This window comes from Eleutherodactylus coqui, chromosome 5 (genome assembly GCF_035609145.1).
Source record: "Eleutherodactylus coqui strain aEleCoq1 chromosome 5, aEleCoq1.hap1, whole genome shotgun sequence".
Taxonomy (NCBI): domain Eukaryota; kingdom Metazoa; phylum Chordata; class Amphibia; order Anura; family Eleutherodactylidae; genus Eleutherodactylus; species Eleutherodactylus coqui.
In genome coordinates, this window is record NC_089841.1 from 214,774,064 (window position 1) to 214,795,854 (window position 21,791).

At 44.3% G+C, this 21,791-nt stretch overlaps 1 protein-coding gene across 4 annotated transcripts in view; it reads left to right on the forward strand.

Annotated features, from left to right (window-relative positions):
* The window catches only part of TRPM3 (transient receptor potential cation channel subfamily M member 3), a 591,964-nt gene that overhangs the window by 522,093 nt on the left and 48,080 nt on the right, over positions 1 to 21,791 (forward strand). For all 4 annotated transcript variants that reach the window (XM_066604176.1, XM_066604177.1, XM_066604178.1 and 1 more), the window contains 2 exons: positions 6,009 to 6,137; positions 16,271 to 16,522. In XM_066604176.1, coding sequence (XP_066460273.1) covers positions 6,009 to 6,137; positions 16,271 to 16,522 — 381 coding nt within the window. The remainder of the gene's footprint in view (positions 1 to 6,008; positions 6,138 to 16,270; positions 16,523 to 21,791) is intronic.

A 21,791-nucleotide genomic window follows, 5' to 3' on the forward strand; every position in this document is an offset into this window, starting at 1 on the left:
TTACACTTTATAATCACTGATTACTTTAGAAGGGTTCGTGATTTGGGGATTATTCTGATTGCCAGATTGGAGTCAGGAAGAAAATTTTTCTTTAAATGTGGAAATTGGCTTCTACCTCATCATGGGTTTTTTTTGCTTTCCTCTGAATCAACATTGGCAAGGAAATAAGCTGAACTGGATGAACTTATGTCTTTTTTCAGCCTAACATACAAATAAATGCTTGCACAAAAACCATGTCAGTAAGTCTCCAGTGCAAGAAACCCCACTTAAGATGGGTAAATGGGTCCTGGTACAAGCCAAGCGACCAAAAGGGAAACTGGATGACTGTTGGGAATCTACCACGTATATAGTAATACAGAGAGTCTTCCCATATGGCCCTGTGTATAAAGTCAAACTTTAAGGAAAATAAGGAAGGACTTTCAATGACACTACACTGAAACAAGTTGAGGCCTTGCAAATCTAGAGTAGATCCAGCTCCTCGGGAGAAAGAAGCGACAGTTCAAATTGTACCTCCAGAGAGTCTCAGAAATCAACATACTTCACTCTCACAAAGAGAGGTGCCCCATAGAGCCACACAACTGAACAGATTTTGTTTGCTGTGGAGTCATTTGTTTATTACTACAAATGTTAAGTGGGGTGGAAATGTAAGGGGTTAAATACCCATGCATATATATCCATGTATATTATGGCAATAACATTCCGAAAGGTCACATGACAAAGTCCAGCCACTGGTCAGCTCTGCTGCAGCTCTCACTGACTGAGTCTCTTTCCTTCATGCACTCTGTAAAAGTGCTGAGTCACACCAGAGCCTGTCTTTTATACCTAGCCCTTCAGCCAATCAGTGTGCAGCTCACTCCCCCTTAAGAAGCCACCATAGAGACTGTGGGCATACTTCTCGGTGTTTGTAAGTGTGACCATGGAGCCACACCAGGTCTGCTATGTATGTAAAGGAAGTATTCACGAATGGTATAAAATGTTTGCTGTCAGTGCAGCCTGTGGAAATGTGTCCTAGGATGAGAGATTCCATGTGTAGACTAGATAGGGGGGAACCTAATGGTACACTAACAGAATCCATGTGCAGCCAGGAGAAGAATTTGGGCAAGGTTGGGGCAGGACTATGGATATGGGTGGAGTCTAATGTTACGCAGTTCAGAGCAGTGTAGCGTTAGGCTCTGCGCCAGCTACCCATGGACCACCCCCTTTGAGCAACACATGAGTTCTTCTGTCTAGGATGACAGCAGCTATTATATGTTGGGGCCCCATAACAAAACTCAGATTTGTCCCTCCGCCCAAAATGGTGTATATAACAACCTTTATAACACACCGGACCAAGATACAATGGCCCAGCTCTAGTATCTCTGTAAATAATGCAGTCAGCAAATAATAGTCAGTGGCAGTTCTACACAGTGATAGTGATGATGGTGGAGTTACCTTCAGTGATCACAGGTGGCATCCTCTCTGATAAGGATTGTCAGTTTTTGTTTTTCTTCTTTTTTTCTGACAACTGTGATATCTTCTTCCAATCACAACTCCTCTCTGCACCCACTGAATAATAGTGCCACCTTTTTGTCCCCAATTGATAATAGCGCCCCTCTGTGTTCCAAAAGATAATAGTGCCCTCTGTGTCACTGCCATTGGTTATGGAGCCCACTTTGTACCATAATTAGTAATAGTGTTCCATTTGTGCCCTAAATACTAATAATGCCCTCTGCACCCCTTATTAGTAATAATGTCTACTGTATGCCCCAAATAGGAATAGTGCATTATGGGCCCTTTATTAGTAAAACTTCCTTCTATATGGCCTCATTTAGAAATAGTGCTGCCTGTGACCCTTCCATTGCCCCTGCTCCCACATCTTGAGGTACCTTTACATGGGGCGATTATCGTCCCATGTATATATGGCGACCAACAGGGCACTGAGTGAGAAATCGCTTGCCTGTCGGACTTGCTTGGTTTTTAGCAGAACTAAACATCAAGCAAATTTTGGGCCACGTAAACCAGAGCCAGCCAATGTTTGAGCAATTCCTGTCTACTGTGGATGGAGGCTAGCAGCTGGAATGACCCCCAGTCGCTCCAGATCTAGTCACCTGAACGACTATCACTCCTTTGTAAAGCACAGTAGCGATAGTCAGGTGGTAGCCCATGGGATGGCTGTCGGGCACATATGTCCCGTGTAAAGGTACCCTTGGTGGGGGTGGGTAGAGTCAGTAGATACAGGCAGCAGCAGTGAGTGATTAGTATTCTGCTGAGTGGCCCATGTCAACGCTTCTTAATTGTCGTATTGGGACGTTGTATTCACTACATGCCACTCGCAAAGCGGCACGCAGCATGTAAGCAATGTCATTGCGTACTTGCTGCATGCTGCCAATTGCCATGCAATATCTTAGAATGTCCGCACGCGTAATACACGCCAAGTTAGAACATGCTGCGGTAATTCTTGCATGCGTATTCCACACAATATGTGTGAGCTGCAACATGGGAGCCTATGACAGACTGATACAGGCTATTACATGCATAAAACCAGCATGCGTAATACGCTGTCACCACACACCCAAGTGAAAGAGCCCAAAGTCTGGCCAAAAGCAATTTGCTGGGTGCCTCTCTGCTGCATGTGGTTGGTTCTAGAACTCCCATGGAGTGTGCATGGAGCAGCGGAGCACGTTAGGGTGGTCTCAACAAGCATGTTTCCGCGTTTAATACACAGAGAATAGAACCCAGTGATTCCAAGTGGTTCGTTCTCATTAATCATTGTTGCACGCACATTCCATGCTCTTGAAAAAGAATACTCCAAAAGCCCCAAAATGCAGGAAAAAGACGACATCTGGAACTAATTAGGCTAAATAGCCATTTAAATTGTGGCGCGGCTGTGTTCCATGCCCATGTGAAATGGCCCTGCAAGAGCAAAAAGAATAGTAATATGTGCAAAACAGCATATAAAAAGCGCATCCTTCACAGCGCAAATGCGCTGCGCTTACGCAAGCGTTTTTTTGCATACACCTGTTTGATCCTGCCCTTAACCCCTTAGTGACGGCCCCATAGTGTTTTTTCGTCCTGCCTAAGTGGGCTTCAATCCCCAAGGACATAAAAATATGCATCCTCTGGGGTTTAAAGCCCTGCAGGCTGTGGACGTGACAGCTCCATGCTGTCGGTTCCTGGAGATAGCCAAGTTAAATATTCAGCTGCCCTCATGGATCTATGGGGGCAGCTGAGCATACTCACCCCCGTCCTCCACGATGTCCAGGACCTGGACTCCAGGACCTGACGCCGGCCTTCTACGCATGCGCTCCAGACATCATGACACACTTGCGCAGAAGCTGGGAGACCCAGGAAATATGAAATCAGGAGATATCACCAGGGACCGCAGTGAGTGGTCCCCGGGCCCGTGATCGCTGCTATCGAATGGATACCAGCGATCACGGAAAAATGGAAAAAAAAGTTAGTTTCAGCTACCCTCATGGATCGGATCCATGAGAGCAGTTGAAAATACTCACCGCGGTCCTCCGTGATGTTCCACGGCGATCTGCACTTGCCGTGGGCTTCTGCGCATGCACCAAAGAGGCCTGCATGCGCAGAAGGCCAGAGAGCCCAGCAAATTCAAAATCTCTCTGCTGCCGGCTGTCAAAAATAGTCAAGTGCAGGGAGATGTCACCAGGGACCGCTGTACGTGGTCTCCAGGCACATGATCACTGTTATCCATCACTGTTATCCATCCATGTAAAGTTAAAAAGTGTAAAAAAAAAGTTTCATTTCCCCTTACGGATCATATCCGTGAGTAGAGATGAAATGACATACCAAAGCTCCCCGGATTTGTTCTCCCAATCAGATCTTTATCCGAGGACCTTTCTCAGCTTTGGTGCTTGCGCCCATCAGTAAAATGGCGGACACATGTTCAAAAGTCAAGTATTGTCCAGTAAATTTAAAATCTCCCTGCTCCTGGCTACCAAAGGTAGCCGAGAGCCTGGAGATGTCCGGGGGTGCTGCGGTATGCGGTTACTGGTCACGTGATCTCTGTTATCCAATGAATAATGGCGATCACGCAAAAGTTTTAAAAAAAGTTAAAGTTTCATCTCCCCTCACCGAAGTGATTGGTGGGAGGAGATGAAACTTCTTACCGGAGGCCTCCACATTTGAACCCAGATGTGATCCTCCTCCGTGGACCGTCCGGCTGCTGCGCATGCGGCCGCCGGCAAAATGCCAGACACATTCGCAGGAGCCGGGGAGCCAGGGAAATTTAAAATATCCTTACCTCCAACTACCAACAGTGGCAGAAAGCCTGGAGCAGAGACCTCGTTAGGTGGTCATCTACCTTAGGCTGGTCTCACACGACCGGATAGGAATTACGGATTCTGCATGCAATTGATCCGCTGTAATACCCAGATCAATCAAATGCACTGGATTACAAAATTCTACCCAAATCAGCATGTCAGAATTATGTAACCCACTCGCAGAAAAAAGAACGCAGCAAGTTCTATTTCACCACAGATATGCGCAACATAAAGCCCATTGTGCTCCATGGTTGTGGACACTACATTGTGTACGAGCTGTCGGTAGCCATGTCATCACTAAGCGATGGTGCGGGAAATACAAACCAAAAAAGCTGTACTGCACATGACCGCCTGTGTGAGTAGGCAGTTATGTGCAGTACATTATACGGCTGCACACAGGGTCCTGTCTGGGCTCACAGCTGGGATCCGCTGTGGGCCTCCACAAGCGGATTCCATATACGGCCAAGTGAGCCCTGCGTTATTCATATCGCTACCTGTAATATATAATTTACAAGAAGCCCAAAGAACACTCACCTTCCTGCAGTTCCCTGGGCAGCTTGTTAAGCGCCTTCTGTGTGAGACCGCCGCACCTCCGCAAGCTTACGAAGCCTCACAGAGCGCCACTTTTTACACCCCATCCCTGCTGCTGAGGTAAAAAAAACAAAACTAAAAAAGCATGGGAGGAGGAGGGATACCAGACTTTATTGCCCCATGTGCCCATCCCAACCAGCCTCCATAATTACCCCAGTCTTTGGACATACCACACAGTTTACATTATTACTTTTATCAAAGATTTAGGGAACGCCAAAAAATGTGAGTGGGGGGAGATAATTTTTAGGGAGTCAATTTTTTTCTGCACAAGTGAGCAATGGGGCCTGAAATGTATTCAGTTGTTCCCTGAAATCCAATGGGTGTTCGCTCAATTATAGGTTGAGCCATGTGTCCTGTAAGTAGATTAGGGCCTCAATGTGTATGTTTCTGAACACAGAACAAACAGATGGATCCATTTTGGGGTGTAAGTCTTCATTCATATATGTGCTGTAAAAAAAAACAGTTTTTAAAATGACACAGTTTGCAAAAGAAATGAAAATCATAATCTTTTCCTTCTGCTTTGCTTAGATTCATTCAAAAACTGTGGGGTCAAAGTAGGCAGTACACCCCTAGATGAATTCGTTAAGGGGTCTAAAAATTTTATTTTTCTCCTCTAAATTGCAATAACTCCTGAAAAAAAACTGAGGGGTCAAAATACTCCTGACACCCCTCAGTGAATACATTAAGGGGTGTAGTTTTTAAAATGGCGTCATTTGTGGGGGTACCTATCATTTGACACCTATGAGCCTTTGCAATCTTGGCTTGGTACAAAGTGTTCCTCAAAATGTTGATAAGTAAAGTCAAATTTGTAAGTCTCCTAAATAGTTAAAAAAAACAAAAGTTTTTCTAATGTGTGTCCAGAATAAAGTAAACAGATGGAAATTTATATCTTAGCAAAAATTTGTACAGCATGTTTGCACATATTTGATATATTACAGTTGAAAATGTAAAAAAAGGTCAATTTTTTCAAAATGTTCCCAATTTTGGCACTTTTAATAAATATACACAAATTTTTACCACCTAAATGAAGTACAACATGTGATGAAAAAACAATGTCAGAATCCCTTAGATATGCAAAACTTGCTAAATAAATTTTCTCATAAAATGTATGTGACTACCACTACATGTAATACTATGTTTCTGCCTCTACAGATGGCGTACATGGGCTACCTTATGCTCTTTAACTACATTGTGCTGGTAAAGATGGAGCGCTGGCCGTCCTCACAGGAGTGGATCGTCATCTCATACATATTCACACTGGGAATAGAAAAGATGAGAGAGGTAATGTAAAATGTGAGAAGGACTTTTAGAGGTCATGAAGCCCAAAGTAGATAACTAGCTATGTCATAACTATATATATATATATATATATATATATATATATATATATATATATATATATATATATATATATATGTATATATGTGTGTTTGTGTAAAACCCTCTCGGTAAAGGTTTTCCTTAGAGCCAGTAGAAAACATACACATTTTATGTAAAATGTGATGAAGAGGTATGAAAGACCTAGTGCTTCTACCACACAGCTGATTGTTATGGTATCAGGGCAGATTCATACAAGCGTAGTTCTCTCTTCTTATGCGGCCGTGATAATCTCGGTCGCGTAACAGGACAAAACGAAACTACTGATATCAATGGATTTGAAAAGCCCGGGAAGGGATTCCCCTCATTCAGACACAACTATGCTCAGTACTCCAGATTGTAGTTGCGCCCTGAATAAGCCCTCAGTCTAAGGGTTCCTTCACACTAGCGTATTTGCAGTTGCATTCGTGCACACAATACGCAGAGAATAGAAGCCATTGATATCAATAGGTTCATGTGCATTTCCCATTTTCATGCACACATTTCTCACACGTGCAAAAAAATAGAACATACTCTATTTTCCTGTGCATTTACGCAGCAAAGGATCCCATAAAAGTACACTGCTCAATTGCGTGAGTAAAAAGAACATCTCTGGACCTCATTAGGCTAAATAGCCATTTAAATTGGAACGTCTTTGCCTGCCGTGGCAAATGAACATGCCCTGTGTGCGCAAAAAGTTGCTTCAGTTATGCGTTGGACATATACAACACATGCTCCACTCCCCCAAAGGATACATTTCCTCTCAAGCTCCATTCACACACTTCAATGTGACAATGACACACAGAATGTGTGTCAAACACAGGGCCGGCATTAGGACTGAACTTGCCTAGTGTACATACAGGTTGAAGCACCCTCCCTTAGCAGTGGCATAGCAAGAGTCGTAGGGTTCACAATTTTGGGGCCCATAAACTAGGCGGGCCAAAGTGCTACCCTCACCACTAACATGGACATACAAATGACAGACAATGTGCTACGTTTTTCCTGTCACTGCAGAAGACCCCTGAACTGTCTGTTACATCTCTCAGTAGGCCCAGTATGTAATGCAGTGATGAGCAATAATTGGAATATTTGGATTTGTGCCTGTATTTGGCCGATTTCATGAAAATGATCGTGAACTGGGATGGTCGGTTCCTACTGCCATTAAAGGCAATGGGAATAAAAATCGAGTTCACTAATTTACCCTCCAGAAGGTCCCCAATACTGTTAAAGCCCCTCAAATTGCATGAGAATACAGCCACACATCTGAGAAATACTGTACTCCTGCCAAAAATTTGTCAAAATAGTGTAGAGTGGTGTAGGGGTCAATCGTTACACAGGGATGTCACTGAAAATAAAAGAAGGCCCACATAGGGTCTCCTAGATCAAAAATTGCGCCAGGGAAGACAGCAGGTTGGCTACTTGTTTTAAAAGCAATGTCATGTATTTTATAAGGACCAATTCTGCTAGGTGAAGACAACACTCAAGCATGGCCCTACTCCAAGGAACAGCTGTAGAGCTACCAAAAATGTTGCTACAGAAGACAGTAGGTGTGGTGATTGTTTTAAAAACAATGTCATAAAGTTTGCAAAGGACAAATTCTACTAGGTGAACAGAACAGCCAAGCACGGACCTTCTCCAAGGAAAAGCTTTAGGGTTTCATTTTGGGAGAAGGGGGAGGAGAAGGAAACACAGTTTAAGCAGGAGGAGGAGAGCAGCAGCAGTTCCACCACCACCAGCAGCAACAGCACCTTAGGGGCAGAATGTGCTCCTGGTGAAAACATGAGGGCTGTAGCTCCGTATTTCCATATCCATATATTTTTTATTTGGGAGTGGGGCAGAGTAGGAGTAGTAAACATGGTGGAGGCAGGAGAAGGAGAGCAGCAGCACCACCAGCAACAGTACCTAGAGAGAAGAGTGTGCTCCTCATGTACACATTACAGCTGTAGCTCTATATTGACATATAAAACCACTGCTAACTGCGTAAGGCCTACAAATCATTAGTAGTGGCCAGACTGGCCAACTTTGAACGACGTCTGAGGCCACTGACACGCACTGTGTGTATTTGCTGTTTCCCTGTCTGGTTTTCTTTTTGTTGTATACTAACAAAACAAAGCACTGCCAACTAAATAAGCCGCAAATCCTGGGAGGCACGATATGTGAGAACAGAAGGCCACAGAGTATAGCTTGCATATTTGTGAGCTTTCCCTGTTTGGCACAGTCTAATTCAATTACCTAAAACCCCACTGCTAGCTGCAAAAGGTCTGCAAATAATTTGTAGTGGCCGGACTGGTGATATAAACGTGATGTCCTGTACTGCAAAATGGCCGCTGGTTACACTGTGCCTATATTATATATGGCTAGGTCATGTGATACAGGCATCCAAAGAAACTGCTGCCCATATGCAAGATGGAGGACATATTTGGTGACATCAGCAAGGTTCCCTAGCTTCTGATTGGTTGCTTGTTGACCTTTGCAACAGGCATTATTGGAAATTTGATTTTTGCCACCAAAAATCGGTTTGGACCTAATTCGATTTTACTAACATCAGGACAATTTTATTGTCGGATTGATCAAGATGAGTAACACTGGTGTAATGTGCTTCCCATCCCCCCTCACAGCCCTGCTATATGTGTAATACCTGCAACAGGGCCCAGTGGCCCTTGAATGCTTACATTGAATAACACTTAGAATCCAAATTGTGTTCACTGCTCTGTGAGGAGCATTGACACCTTTACAGCAGTGAAAGTGTTACAGCCGTTGGTCCGAGACCGTGGCGTCCTCATTGTCTTTCGGGAACAAGTCCTCTGTAGGAGGGGAGCCTCCCTCTCCTTCCATGTGGCTTGTTTCTATCTTTGGCCCCTGGGTCATTGGGACCTTTCGGCACTTTTTACCACCTTTGGTTATCAGGGCCTTTTCTTTCAGCTGCACTAGACCGCAGCATGGGGACAGCAAACTCGAGCCGCAGTCTATTGCAAGTGCAGCCACAACATCAGATGCCCATGCTGCATGCCTCCTCTGTGGCCTCCTACAGTAGCTACAGCACCTCACACTGCCGCTGCTGCATCTCCTCTGTAACACAGCTCTTAATCTTTTTATCACCAAGATGGTGGCCAGGCGCAACCCCCAGTGGGCAGGGATAAACCCCATTCATCAGTCCCCACCTTGGTTTGATCTTCTGGGTGGTGACGTGCTAGCCCCATCACTAGATCTCAGTTGCCTACAAGGCACTATGCAGACTGGTGGTGGCCCCATACTGGTGTGGGGTGTGTTCTCATGGCTTGGCTTGGGTCCACTAGTCCACCAAAACACATCATTGACAGGTGCCTGCTACATTTCACTGCTTGTTGACCATTTGCAGCCTTTCATGATTTCACATACCCCAAAATGATGGGATATTCTAGCAGGATAATGCACCATGCCATCAAGCCCAAGTTGTCCAGAACTGGTTCTGGGAGCATTTTGGAGTGTTCCTACAAATGGCGTGACTCGCTCAACATCCTTCCAGATGTCTTCCGTCTACTTGTGGAATTTAATTTACGTCAAAATGCTACAGTTTGCTGGGCCAGAGGAGGTCCTACATCATATTAATTTCTGTCCCGTGACTTCTGGCATGTCAGTGGATATCATTAAAATAGTCATTGACTCTGAATAGGTGTCTTTTTTCACCATTCTGATAACTTATATATTTGCTTAACTGGCAGCAGAGCCTAACAATGTAAAGCTGTAATACTCGTTAGACTCCATTTACCTTTTGGGAAGAACATGGATCCATAGTTTTTGAATTTGCTGGCAAGCTGGATTTTGTTTGGATCTCAAAGTGGATAATTTAGACTGTTTTTGCATATTATATTGACAAATCAATTTTCCCTTTCACTTTGTAGCATTATTGTTTTAAATGAGAATTTATACATTACCAGTAAACTGAATAGCAGCAATGACTTTCTGAAGTTTTCAGATTGACCACTAGAGGACTCCAGAATATCATGAATGATTCTGTAGATGCCTCGCCAGTAAAGAAACCACAATTACATGACCTAAATGATGTGGGCACCCAAATCTTACATGCATGTAAGCATATAACAGATCCCATTTCAAAGCCGTAGACTTTCGTTTCATTGCTATAACGACCTACACTCTTCTGGGAGGTCTTGCTACTACATTCTGGGAAAAGGCTCTGCAGATTTGTGTCTATACACTGACAAAGTGTTATCAGGCCTGGCATACATTTGATGTCCACACTTATCCAAAAGGATACGGTCATAGTCAGGGTTCTGTGTAAATAAGCCTAGTTTTTTCACACATCACCTATCAATGATTCTGAACTCATTTTATGGACAGGGAAGCTGTCAAGTTGGACGAGAAAGTGTAGTGGCCCAGAGTTAGTGAAGCCGCTCCATAATGTTATATGTCTGTCTTGTGCAATTGTCTTGTCAGTGTCTTAATTGTGGAATGCATCAGAGTTATATGTATTGCACCTCTGCAGCACTGCATGGGTTTATGTCTGGGTTAGGTCTGGAAAATGTATCATGTTGTGTGCCATGTGACCTTCTTAGATATACATGTTTGCAAGAATGCTATGCTAGAGGGTCTGAGAGTTAGGGCTCTTTCCCACGAGCGCATATCGGCCGGCCGTTTTCACGGCCAGCCGATATGTGCTGTGATCTGATGCATTGGATTCCAATGCATCAGATCACATGGGCGTATTTCTCAGACGTAAAAATGCCCGGCCGGGCCAATATAGCGCTGGGTGTTTTAACATCGGGCCCAAAAGATAGTCCTGGAACTATCTTTTGGGCCGGAATATGTCGGCGACTGCACGGGCTCCTCTGAGAACCCATGGCAGCGGCCGTAGGTGGGAGGGAGTTTAGCAGCATGGCTGCTAAACTCCCCCCCCCTCCATTCTCCTCCCCACCGTGCAGGCTCACCTCTCGTTCCTCCTTGCTCGTTCTGTGGGAGGGGCAGGGGTGGAGCTAAGCGCCGGTCCGCTCCGCCTCCTCCCATTGATGGCTATGGACAAGGGGCAGGACGTGGACAGAGCTAAGTGTCTGCCCTCTACCCACCCCTTGTCCATAGCTATGAATGGGCAAATATGGGGCAGACAGGCTCTTAGCTCTGCCCTCATCCCGCCCCCTCCCATTGCACAGAATGAGCGGGGAGGAATGAGAGGTGAGCCTGCGATGGGAAGGTATGGGAAATGGGCGATGGCCTGATGAGCTTAGCGCGCACAAACGTTTGATTTGTGTGCCCATTTACCAGATTTTCCTTTCCCACATTGCGTATATCGTCCAAAACAGCAGTCAATATACGATCGCGGAAATAAAGCCTTAGTCTGTGGAAGTTAGTCTATGCAAGAGAGTCTAAGAGAGTATCAAGTAGTTAGAGAGAAGCCTGCAAGTAAGTGAGTGAACCCCACAGACATGGATTAGTCTGTGTGTGGACAGAAGGGAAAAAGTTGGGTGATTCCCTTCTGCTTTGCCTGGGACCAGTCTACCCAGGATATGCCAGTGCTACCACTAAGCACTAAGGGAGAGAGAAGGACCACTGCTTGGAGAGAGAAAGGCACAAGAAGCGTGAGTGTTGACCAGTAGAGAGTTGAAGAGAGAGAGAGAGTCACCGGGAGCGGAGTCACACAGATAACTAGGACTGTGGATTGTCCAGATTACACTGAGAATCCTTTCTGTCATATCACCTTATTCTGTAATTGTGCGAAACTGTGATTGTAAAGTGGACTTTACTAAAAGTTACAGTGAACTGACATTACCGACTGTTCCCGATTTGTCCAGAATGTTTCCCTGTGTGTGGACTAAGTTATTTCATCATCAAGAATCACCACAGAGGATGGAATGGTGGTGTCACAAGTGACAAGAATATTATAGGTAACCTCCGGTTACTTTTCTCTGTGACTTTCCCCAGTAGTAACTTGGTCGGGTCCCGAACTACCCTCAGGGGAGGAGAGCAGTCTGCCTATATTCTGCTTGTGCAGAAAGCAGCAAGAGGGTAGCATACCCGCAGCTCAGTGAATTAATACGGTACCATAACCGAGCTGATAACATAAATACAGCATCAGAAGCTAGCTCACAACATAAATGCTGCACTGAACCAGGACCAAGCTCAGTGCCTAAAAACAGTTCCAGAACTAATATCATAATATAAATACAGCATCATAATGAACCAAGCTCATAACATACATGCAATAGACGATCAAAGCGATCATGTTGCAGGGGTGCCGATTTTTTTACATGTAGGAGATCCTTTCTATGGAATAATATATTTTCCATTCAATAAAACGGTATATTGAAGTATTCCGACACAACAGAGATCAAAACAACACTCTTTTGGCCTCCCTCGGGTGAATAGAGTCCTCTGAGTATACTTACAATGTTAATGGGGGCTTTTCCTTGCATACAGGTGAAGCATAGATCATCAATATAATATGATCAGGCCTTAAAAGGCAACAAATAGCAAAGGGACAATAAGGAGGTATTGAATTCCATTTACCAATTGTTGTTCCCATAGTGTCCTTCTATTCTCTGCTCCCCTTCTGCTGAAATACCACTTATTGCCACTTTAATGCCCTTTATCTCGGTGCCCATTTGCCATTTATTACCATTATAGAACTCTGTACCTCACAGTTCTACAAGATAATAGTACCACATTTGTGCCAAGATAAGATAATAGTGCTTTGTGTTTCCCTCAGGTAATATTGCCCACCTCAGTTATTATAAGTTAATAGTGCCTTCTTTGTGCCCCTGTAAGGTAATAGTGCCCCTTTTGTACCCTCGTGATAGTGATCCTTTGCAGCTCCCATAATGTAATAGTGCCCCTTTAGGTAATAATGACCCCCTATACCTCCATAAGTGTCTCTCTTGTGCCCATAATGTAATAGTGCCTCTCACAATATAATAGTGCTGTTTCTATGCCCATAAGGTACTAGTGCTTCATAAGATAATACAGCTTCTTTTGAGCTCTCATAAGGTAGTATGTGCCAATAAGGTACTAGTGCCCTCTTTGTTTTTCAATGCAATTGTACAGATAATGAGTCACACTTAAAGGGGTTGTCCCGCGAAACAAAGTGGGGGTATACACTTCTGTATGGCCATATTAATGCACTTTGTAATGTACATTGTGCATTAATTATGAGCCATACAGAAGTTATTCACTTACCTGTTCCGTTGCTGGCGTCCTCGTCTCCATGGTGCCGTCTAATTTTCAGCGTCTAATCGACGGATTAGACGCGCTTGCGCAGTGCGGTCTTCTTCTTTTCTGAATGGGGCCGCTCGTGCCGGAGAGCGGCTCCTCGTAGCTCCGCCCTGTCACGTGTGCCGATTCCAGCCAATCAGGAGGCTGGAATCGGCAATGGACCGCACAGAAGCCCTGCGGTCCACCGAGGGTGAAGATCCCGGCGGCCATCTTCACCAGGTAAGTAAGAAGTCACCAGAGCGCGGGGATTCAGGTAAGCACTATCCGGTTTTCTTTTTTAACCCCTGCATCGGGTTTGTCTCGCGCCGAACGGGGAGGCTATTGAAAAAAAAAAAAACCCGTTTCGGCGCGGGACAACCCCTTTAACACAGCAAAAACATGGCACTTTATCAGGGGTGTGTAGACTTTTTATATCCACTGTATACTGTGTGTTTTAAACAAGCAAATCTGCAGTGAAGAGTATGCAGTGTATATGCTACATGTGGACATACTATTATGGTATGCCTGTAACTGCCTGACCTGGAAGCACAATCAATAATGTCACAACAGACAATGTTCGGCAATTGCGCTGATAAGAAATGCGGCAAGGAGAACCCTATTTCCTCTGTTTCCTATTCATCTTAATGGAACTTGCAGAAAACCACATACATACCACCAATAGTGTTGAGCAAACCGAAACAGTCGAACTTTGTTTCAAGTCGAACTTTGCTAAAAGTTTGGTTTGGCACGAACCCGAACCTCGGCAGCTGGTCTCAGCCAAACCAGCTAAATTCTTCTTTTTCCTTTTTTTAAAAATGAAGAAGAAAAAAAGGAAAAGGGAGCAGAAGGAAAGTAAGGAAAATAATCTCTTCCTTTTTTCTTCTTCTTTTTCCTTCTTCTTCCGTCATTTTCTTCTTTTTCCCTCTTTTTCAGTCAAACCGTACTTTTTTGAAAGTTTGCTCATCCCTACCCACCCTAACAATCCCCGACAGATGAACAGAACTGATTTTCAGTCAAAGAAAGTTTTGCAACAAATCTGTTGCATGTGATTATACCCTTAATGAGAATTTTCTTATGACATTAATATATGCTCAAGTATTATTCTTACCGACTGAAATATGCGAAGAACGAGACTAGCTACAATTCCAATCTACAAGTTGAAAAAGCCATTTGCATGCTCTGATTTTGAAAAGTCAATAGACAAAAAGTGTTCAACTAAGCACTAAGTATCCATCCTACTGAAACCTCAGTTACATTCCTAATATTAGTCTAGGGCAGATTCACAAATTGAGACTTTTTTGTGTTTGTTCTGACAGTTTTCAGGTATTAAGATGGACATACACATGAGTGTTGTGTCTGCAGATCCTGCCAATTTTTGCAGAATCCACCAATAAATCCCCAACTATCCCTTGAAGCCCTCTGCCAGATAAACCAAGGAGCAAACGGGCTGGAACCGAAAATACTGGATCCTTTGTTTCCTTGGTGGATAAATTGTGCTGGTAAAGCTGTCTTCACATCATGTTGGAGCCTTCCATTAGAGGCTTACGGCTCAAGTATTTCCTGATACATACAGTATCTTCAATAGAAAGCTCTGACATATACAATTGTACAGGTATACAATGGTATATGACACCTGTCAGTGCCTGGCTACACTAGAGTCGGAGTGGAAGCTACTGCTCCGATCCTGGTGTAGTGGCCGGCGCTCATAATTGCAGGCACAGCTCTCATGAAAATCAATGGGAACCCAGCCTGCAATTACAACTGACTTCAATGAGAGCTGCACCTGCAATTATAAGTGCCAGCCACTACACAGGGTTCGGAGCAGTTGCTTCCGCTCCGACCCTAGTGTAGCCAGGCTGCTACATCAAACTGGGACATGAACACTCTGTAGAGTCTTACCAGCACATGAACTGCAACTGCGAACTGGACACAAAACTCACCAGCAGGCGAATGGAACCGCAGGACAGAGAGACGAACTACATACTCGTGGACAGACACAAACCAACGGCTGATAAATGCTCAAAACACACACCAAGCATACCCACATGTATAAACAGATGGAGTAGATATAATACGAGGTATAAGTTTGTATTTTGGCCAAGATAGATACTTAAGCCCGTGAGCCCACTTCACGGGTCCTTGTTGTTTCACGGGTCCCTACACTAGCGAGACAACTAACCCCAGGAAACCTGCCTGCAATGCGGGGTGATCGCACCAATAGGGACGACCCCGCACTAGAACCTAGGGACCTACCTCGTTCTAGATCATAAAAGACCCACAGCAAGACACAGTTCACACCACACGCACCGAGAGCAGCACAGACACATAGAAGCATGACACTGCTCACACTGAACACCCTGAGCTCTGCACAGACACCTCATGTCCAGCCACATGCACAGACACGCAGGAGAATGACACTGCCCACACTGAACAAACAGAGAAAAGGCAGCAGCCTCTAGCAGAGGAGCTGGTATATATAAGCAACAGACCTTGAGGATTGGCTGGCTGGAGCAATTCACACCCAGCCAGCTCAATCAACACTACCTGTGAAGCTATGCTGAAACCCATGTAATACAACAGATTCCTGCAGCGAACCCTAACACAGGCACTGACAGCCGATGCTCCCTGGAAAACCACTTTTACACCATTCACACAAAATATGGTTCTTAAATATGCTAATGAAATTGGTTGCCAATGCCATGTGTAACTGCTCCGGATTTCCTTGCACCAGTTTAGATAAATCTCCCCAATATGTTCATTGCAGAAACATCTCGTAATGCCGATACATGTAAAGTCTTATCTAAATGTGACAAGAAACTAGATAATCTGCTAAAGTTTGCACTGGTGCGTTGTTTCAGCCGTGTCTTTATACCTTACAGATCTTGATGTCAGAACCAGGAAAGTTGTTGCAGAAGTTTAAAGTATGGTTGCAGGAATACTGGAATGTGACAGACCTCATCTCCATCCTGCTCTTCTCCATTGGGATGATACTTCGATTACAAGAGCAGCCCTTCAGCAGCTATGGAAGAGTAATATACTGCGTTAACATTATCTACTGGTATATTCGTCTGCTAGACATCTTTGGTGTGAACAAGTACCTTGGTCCCTACGTTATGATGATTGGCAAAATGGTGAGCCTTGTCTTTGGTATTTGTGAACATGATGGGGTATAAGAAATCTAAAAACTCACACTTTGTTATCTAAAGTTTAATATAACATAAGGCCAGTATTAGATAGGTTCGAAAAAGTATTTGAAGACCTCTCATGACTCAACAAGTATATGTGAGAAACTGGAATAAGATCCTTCATATATAACAGTAGGCCAAAGCCAAAGGCGTAACTTGAAGCTTCTGGGCCCCACAGCAAAACTTGTAACAGGGTCCCCAATTATTATGTTTTATTCATAGTACTGGGCTCCCTATATGGAGAAGACAGGCCTTATGGGCCACCTAAGGCTCCTGGGCCCCGGGTGCAACTGCATCCCCTATAGTTATGCCAGTGGCCAGAGCTGAGAACATTAACATGTGGCATGTGGTATACAATATAACTAGGGGATGCCAAGACTGTCCTTGTGTTTTTAAAGGGGTACCTGGCTCTGAAACATTGAAAAGTGGTCTACAGCTTTAGGTGACCTTACACTTTAAGGTTTATGAGAAATACAGCAGCCTGAGGATCTTTAAACTTGGCGATGTTTGCATGAAGTCTAGTGTGTAGGAAACTGAAGATGGAAAACATGGTTTAGCTCGGATTTATGACTTTTTCCCCGGGTGCCAGCTTCCATTTTCAGAAGAGCTGTGTCAACGAATAAAATTGTCACCATGAAACCAAAAGCCCGTGGCTCTCCTGGACAACTACTTTCTCCTGCTTGCCGAAAAGTAAGCAGGAGAACGGGCTAAGCTAAAGAAATAAATGAGGTTAAGATGGAGTTATTCTTTCTCCCAACTGAAACAGTGACATAACCTTAAGCAACCAGTTCAGGCAACAGAGCTCCAAAATAGCTTGTGGTCTAGCAGTTCTCGAAATAGAAATGAGTCAATCAGCCTTTGGCTTCATGAGATTTATTGTTAGCAAAAAGAGAAAACTTTGGAGTAATGTGGCTGAAGTAACATCAACAGATTTGTAAAGTACTGTGGAATATGTTGTCGCTGCATATAGATTATTATTATTTTGATTTTTGTACCTTCCTTAGACCTCCGGCACATGAGCGGATTTGAGGCCATGTGCTATCATGGTAAATTCATGTACATCATATGGCCCCATTATAGATATTATGCAGATGTGGACTGATGGTTCATGTGAAAAAACTCACCGCATGTCCTATTCCTGTCCGTGTCTCGGACAATGCAGGTCTATGCGCTATGTCCATGTGAATCAAACAGGTGTCCGTGTGTGGCCCGATGCAGGCATGTCAGACGCAGTTCACACACAGGAAATGTGGACCTGGTTTTAGGCCCCCTTCACATGGGCGTATGCATTTTTGCGCAACATGTTTGCTCTAAGTACGATGATTTTTTGCATGCGTATCAGTGCATTTTACTGTACTTTTTGCGCACACAGGCCATGTGCATTTGCAGGCAGCAGACGAACAGCCCTGATTTAAATGCCTATTTAGCTTAATAAGTTATAACGTGTGCATTTGCACGCACCCCCATAAACTCAATGGACCTTCGGTGCACAAATGCGCACAAAGATAGAGCAACATCATGAAATGAGAACAATCCCATTGAAATCAATGCATTTTATTCTCTGCATATTGCACTCCTAAACTTGACATGCACAAATATGCGCACAGATGCGCGCATGTGAAGCTGGCCTTAGTTTTGCATTTACCTACAAATCCAAAAGGCAGTACACGATTCCTAAATTTCCATTTTTTTATTTTGGAAATCTTATTGCATCTTCCTTATATATGGCATGACCCTCCCTTTATCCCACTACAATATACCATCTAACCCTAAGGCCTCATGTCCACGGGGAAAATAATAATTAAAATCCGCAGCGGATCACCCGCGCGCGGATCCGCGCCCCATAGGAATGCATTGACCACCCGCGGGTAGCTAAATACCCGCGGATGGTCAATAAATGTGAATTAGAAAAATCATGGAGCATGAAAAAAAATGGACATGCTCCATTTAGGTGCGGATCACGCTCCGGATGGCCCCATTGATCTCTATGGGGTGCGGGAAATCCGCTGCGGGTGTTAAATGCCATTTATTTGGGTGCGTGAAATCTGCATGCGGATTACAAGTTTGGCTTCTTTTTCAGTGGCCTTGCATTTTTTTTCACGCGCAGATGCAAAAATGCCATCCGCGTGCATACACGCGTGAAAAAAAACGCATCCGCGTGTCATCCGCATGCAATAAAATACTATTTTAAGCTCATCCGCACTGCATCCGCGGCCCAAATCCGCGTTACAAATCCGGAGCAGATTTGATTTTCCCCGTGGACATGAGGCCTAACACTATCAGTACAAAATGGATCCCCAGATTTACAGGAATTTTAGGCCATTTCTCCTTGACTACTGATTTTAAGTTGCCTTCATGTGACATGAATAATACTAAGTAGGTGGCGCTTCCATGTTCCCATTTGCATATTTCCCAGAGGAGCATGGATGGCCCTATAAGTCTCCTCACTCACCCGATAACCATTTCAGTTTCTCTGTTCTGTTTGTGGAGAAGAGAAACAGAAATGAAAACGGAATTAAACATTGCTGTTTTTTTCCCCATTAATTTCAAATAGTTAATTTGGCGCACACCAGTGAGGATGAGCACTTTTCTATGGCCCGGCAGGGCGGGGTGTGGGTGGGGCAGGGATTTGGTCATATGAGGGTGGGGTTATGGAGGGGGTTGAAATTTAGTTCCACCTGGGGTCGCTGTCACCTATACAGCGCCTTAAGCTTAGCGGAGATGTCAGCTCCTGTCCGATGGGGTAAGTGGCGGCTTCAACGGCTTACAGCCAGGCAATCAGCAGTTTGGGGTTGTGTCGCTGCACTTTGCTCCCTGCCAGGGTACTGTTGTAACTTGATGCCACCGGAAGCTAGGGGCTGAGCAGGCTTTGGTGGAGTGAACGCCTCCTGTCCAGCCCCTGGCCTCCGATTGGCTATTAGTGTGGCAGGGAGGACATTCACAGCGGGGCCAGCTTGTTTCACCCGATGCTGAACAACGCATACCTCTTCCCGCCGCTGTACTGCCACTGCCATCTCCGCTCTTCTGTCCAGGCTTCACCCGCTGCACACAGGAGAGCTGTCACTCAGCTCTCCGCAGCTCTCGCTTGTGGACTGCCGCCTCAACTTGCATTCCCCCTGGTCACCCCGTCCAGGCTTTGGCCGCTGCAGGCGGGACTGCTGTCACTCAGCTTCTCGCAAAAGTCCCCAGCGGACTGGTACCTCCACTGGGTTCCCCCTGGTCGTCCGCTGCTGACGGTAGGAAAGTGGTGTGCATTGGGTGCAGCCGCTCCACGCGCCTTATAGTCAATGGGATCCATTGACCATTTGACCATGGGGATTCCATTTCCTGATCCCTGAACAGTGCAGGAAAGTGGAATCCTCATAGCAGATGTGAAATCACCCTTACCCATATGGTGGTTTTAAAGCACTATTTTTTTATCCAGCTACCAAAATTATTTTTGCTGTGTTTTTTTCTTTTTATGACATATAGGTCTAATTTTTTATACCTTTTTTCAGAGAATATTTTTCCGTTTTTTTGTTTCATTACGGGTAAAAAGCTAAAAAAAATGTTTTACATTTTATAGTTGTTTTTTTTTTAATTAGTATATTTATGCTCAAGTAAATCACAGGAATGGGTTCCTCATTTTGTTTTCGATGTTTTGATATATAATTTGTATAGTCTCAGATTACAGAGCACATATGGCGACGGTTTTGGTTGGCTCATTTTCTTTTTTATATATATTTTGATTTTATTCTGCAGTTTTTTACATTATTTTTGTAACATTTTTCTTTTTTTCAACATCCATGTCCCTCGTGACATCATATAAGACTTTAGCGGATCATTCACATTGCATACGTTTTTTGTATTTCACCTTTTACCTGGAGCATCTGTAGAAGCCCTAGTTAGAGGGGAAAACATGCCCTAACTGTAACAGTAGTCACTGTCAAAACTGGTCAGGGGTCTGCAGCTCTCTCATGCCGGAGGTTACCAGCAATCACATGATCGACGGCACCTGTGCAGGAAGCGGCACTGCTGCTTCTTGCATTCTCTATATAGCGCACACTGAGCACCATGTGACTTGTAAAGAACAAGTCAGTAGCGGTTAAAAACTGCTTCTGTTTTTACCTTCGAGTTCTCTGCTGTGTCTGACTGCCGAGAACCCAACCTTATTCTGCTGGATTGCAGGAGCATGAACTTTAATTTCAAGCCGTATATTTACTATTGGTTCAGGATTAAATCCCAGGACCAAGCTCTGTATATGGTGGCTGGTCGTTACTGGGTTAAAATAATGAAAAAAGGTTTGGTACCGTGTTAGCCAGAAGAGCAAAATGTGATTGTGCCCAGCAAGAGAAACCACGTAATCTTATAGATATGATACCTTTTAATGGCTAACAAAAATGCATGATGTTATAGCGAGCTTTCAAACCAACGCAGGGTTCTTCTTCAGGCTTAAATTAAATAGATCTGAAGAGGCATGCATACTTATACACACATACATATGATAAGGCAATAATTTGTGAATAATTTGCACTTAAAAGAATACTACCAAAAAAATACAAACATCTTTAACGAGTCACTGAGAAGAGAGTGAAGGTTTTATGGTCCTTGAATTAGTGTTGGGGGGGACCATAAAATCAACTGTGTTATCAATCTGTCATCTCACAACCCTAGTAATGTGGAGCTCAGTGTCCTCTCCAGGGGACTTTCATTCTGTCCCACTAAAATGCTGGATAAAGCAGAACTCTGTAGCGACATGGAGGAATATTTTAGGAGACTGAGACTGAATGAGTTCTTCCATGACAGACAGGATACGGTACTTTCGAGCACCCGAACACAGGAGAAACTTGGGGCCAAGAAGAAGTCTGATTGGACACCCCCTCCTGGCACAACCCCACTTTGGACAAATATACAGACTCCTTTAGGGATGTGGTGCAATCTACTATACTGGACAAGCAGAAAAGGGAAACATTTAATATCAGTATGCAGGAAAGAAGGGCCATCTATGCACTTAAGAGCAACAAGGAGATCACCATTAAGCCTGCTTATAAGGGTGGTGCTATAGTCCTCATGAATACATCGGACTACAAGAAAGAAGCAGACAGACAGCTGACATTCACCAGATACTACACGAAACTGTATCAAGACCTGATCCAAAAATATGTGAGGGAATTGAGAAGGGTCATTAGAAGCCTGTATGTGGGCTCCACAAAACTTTTGGACTTGATACCGGAGA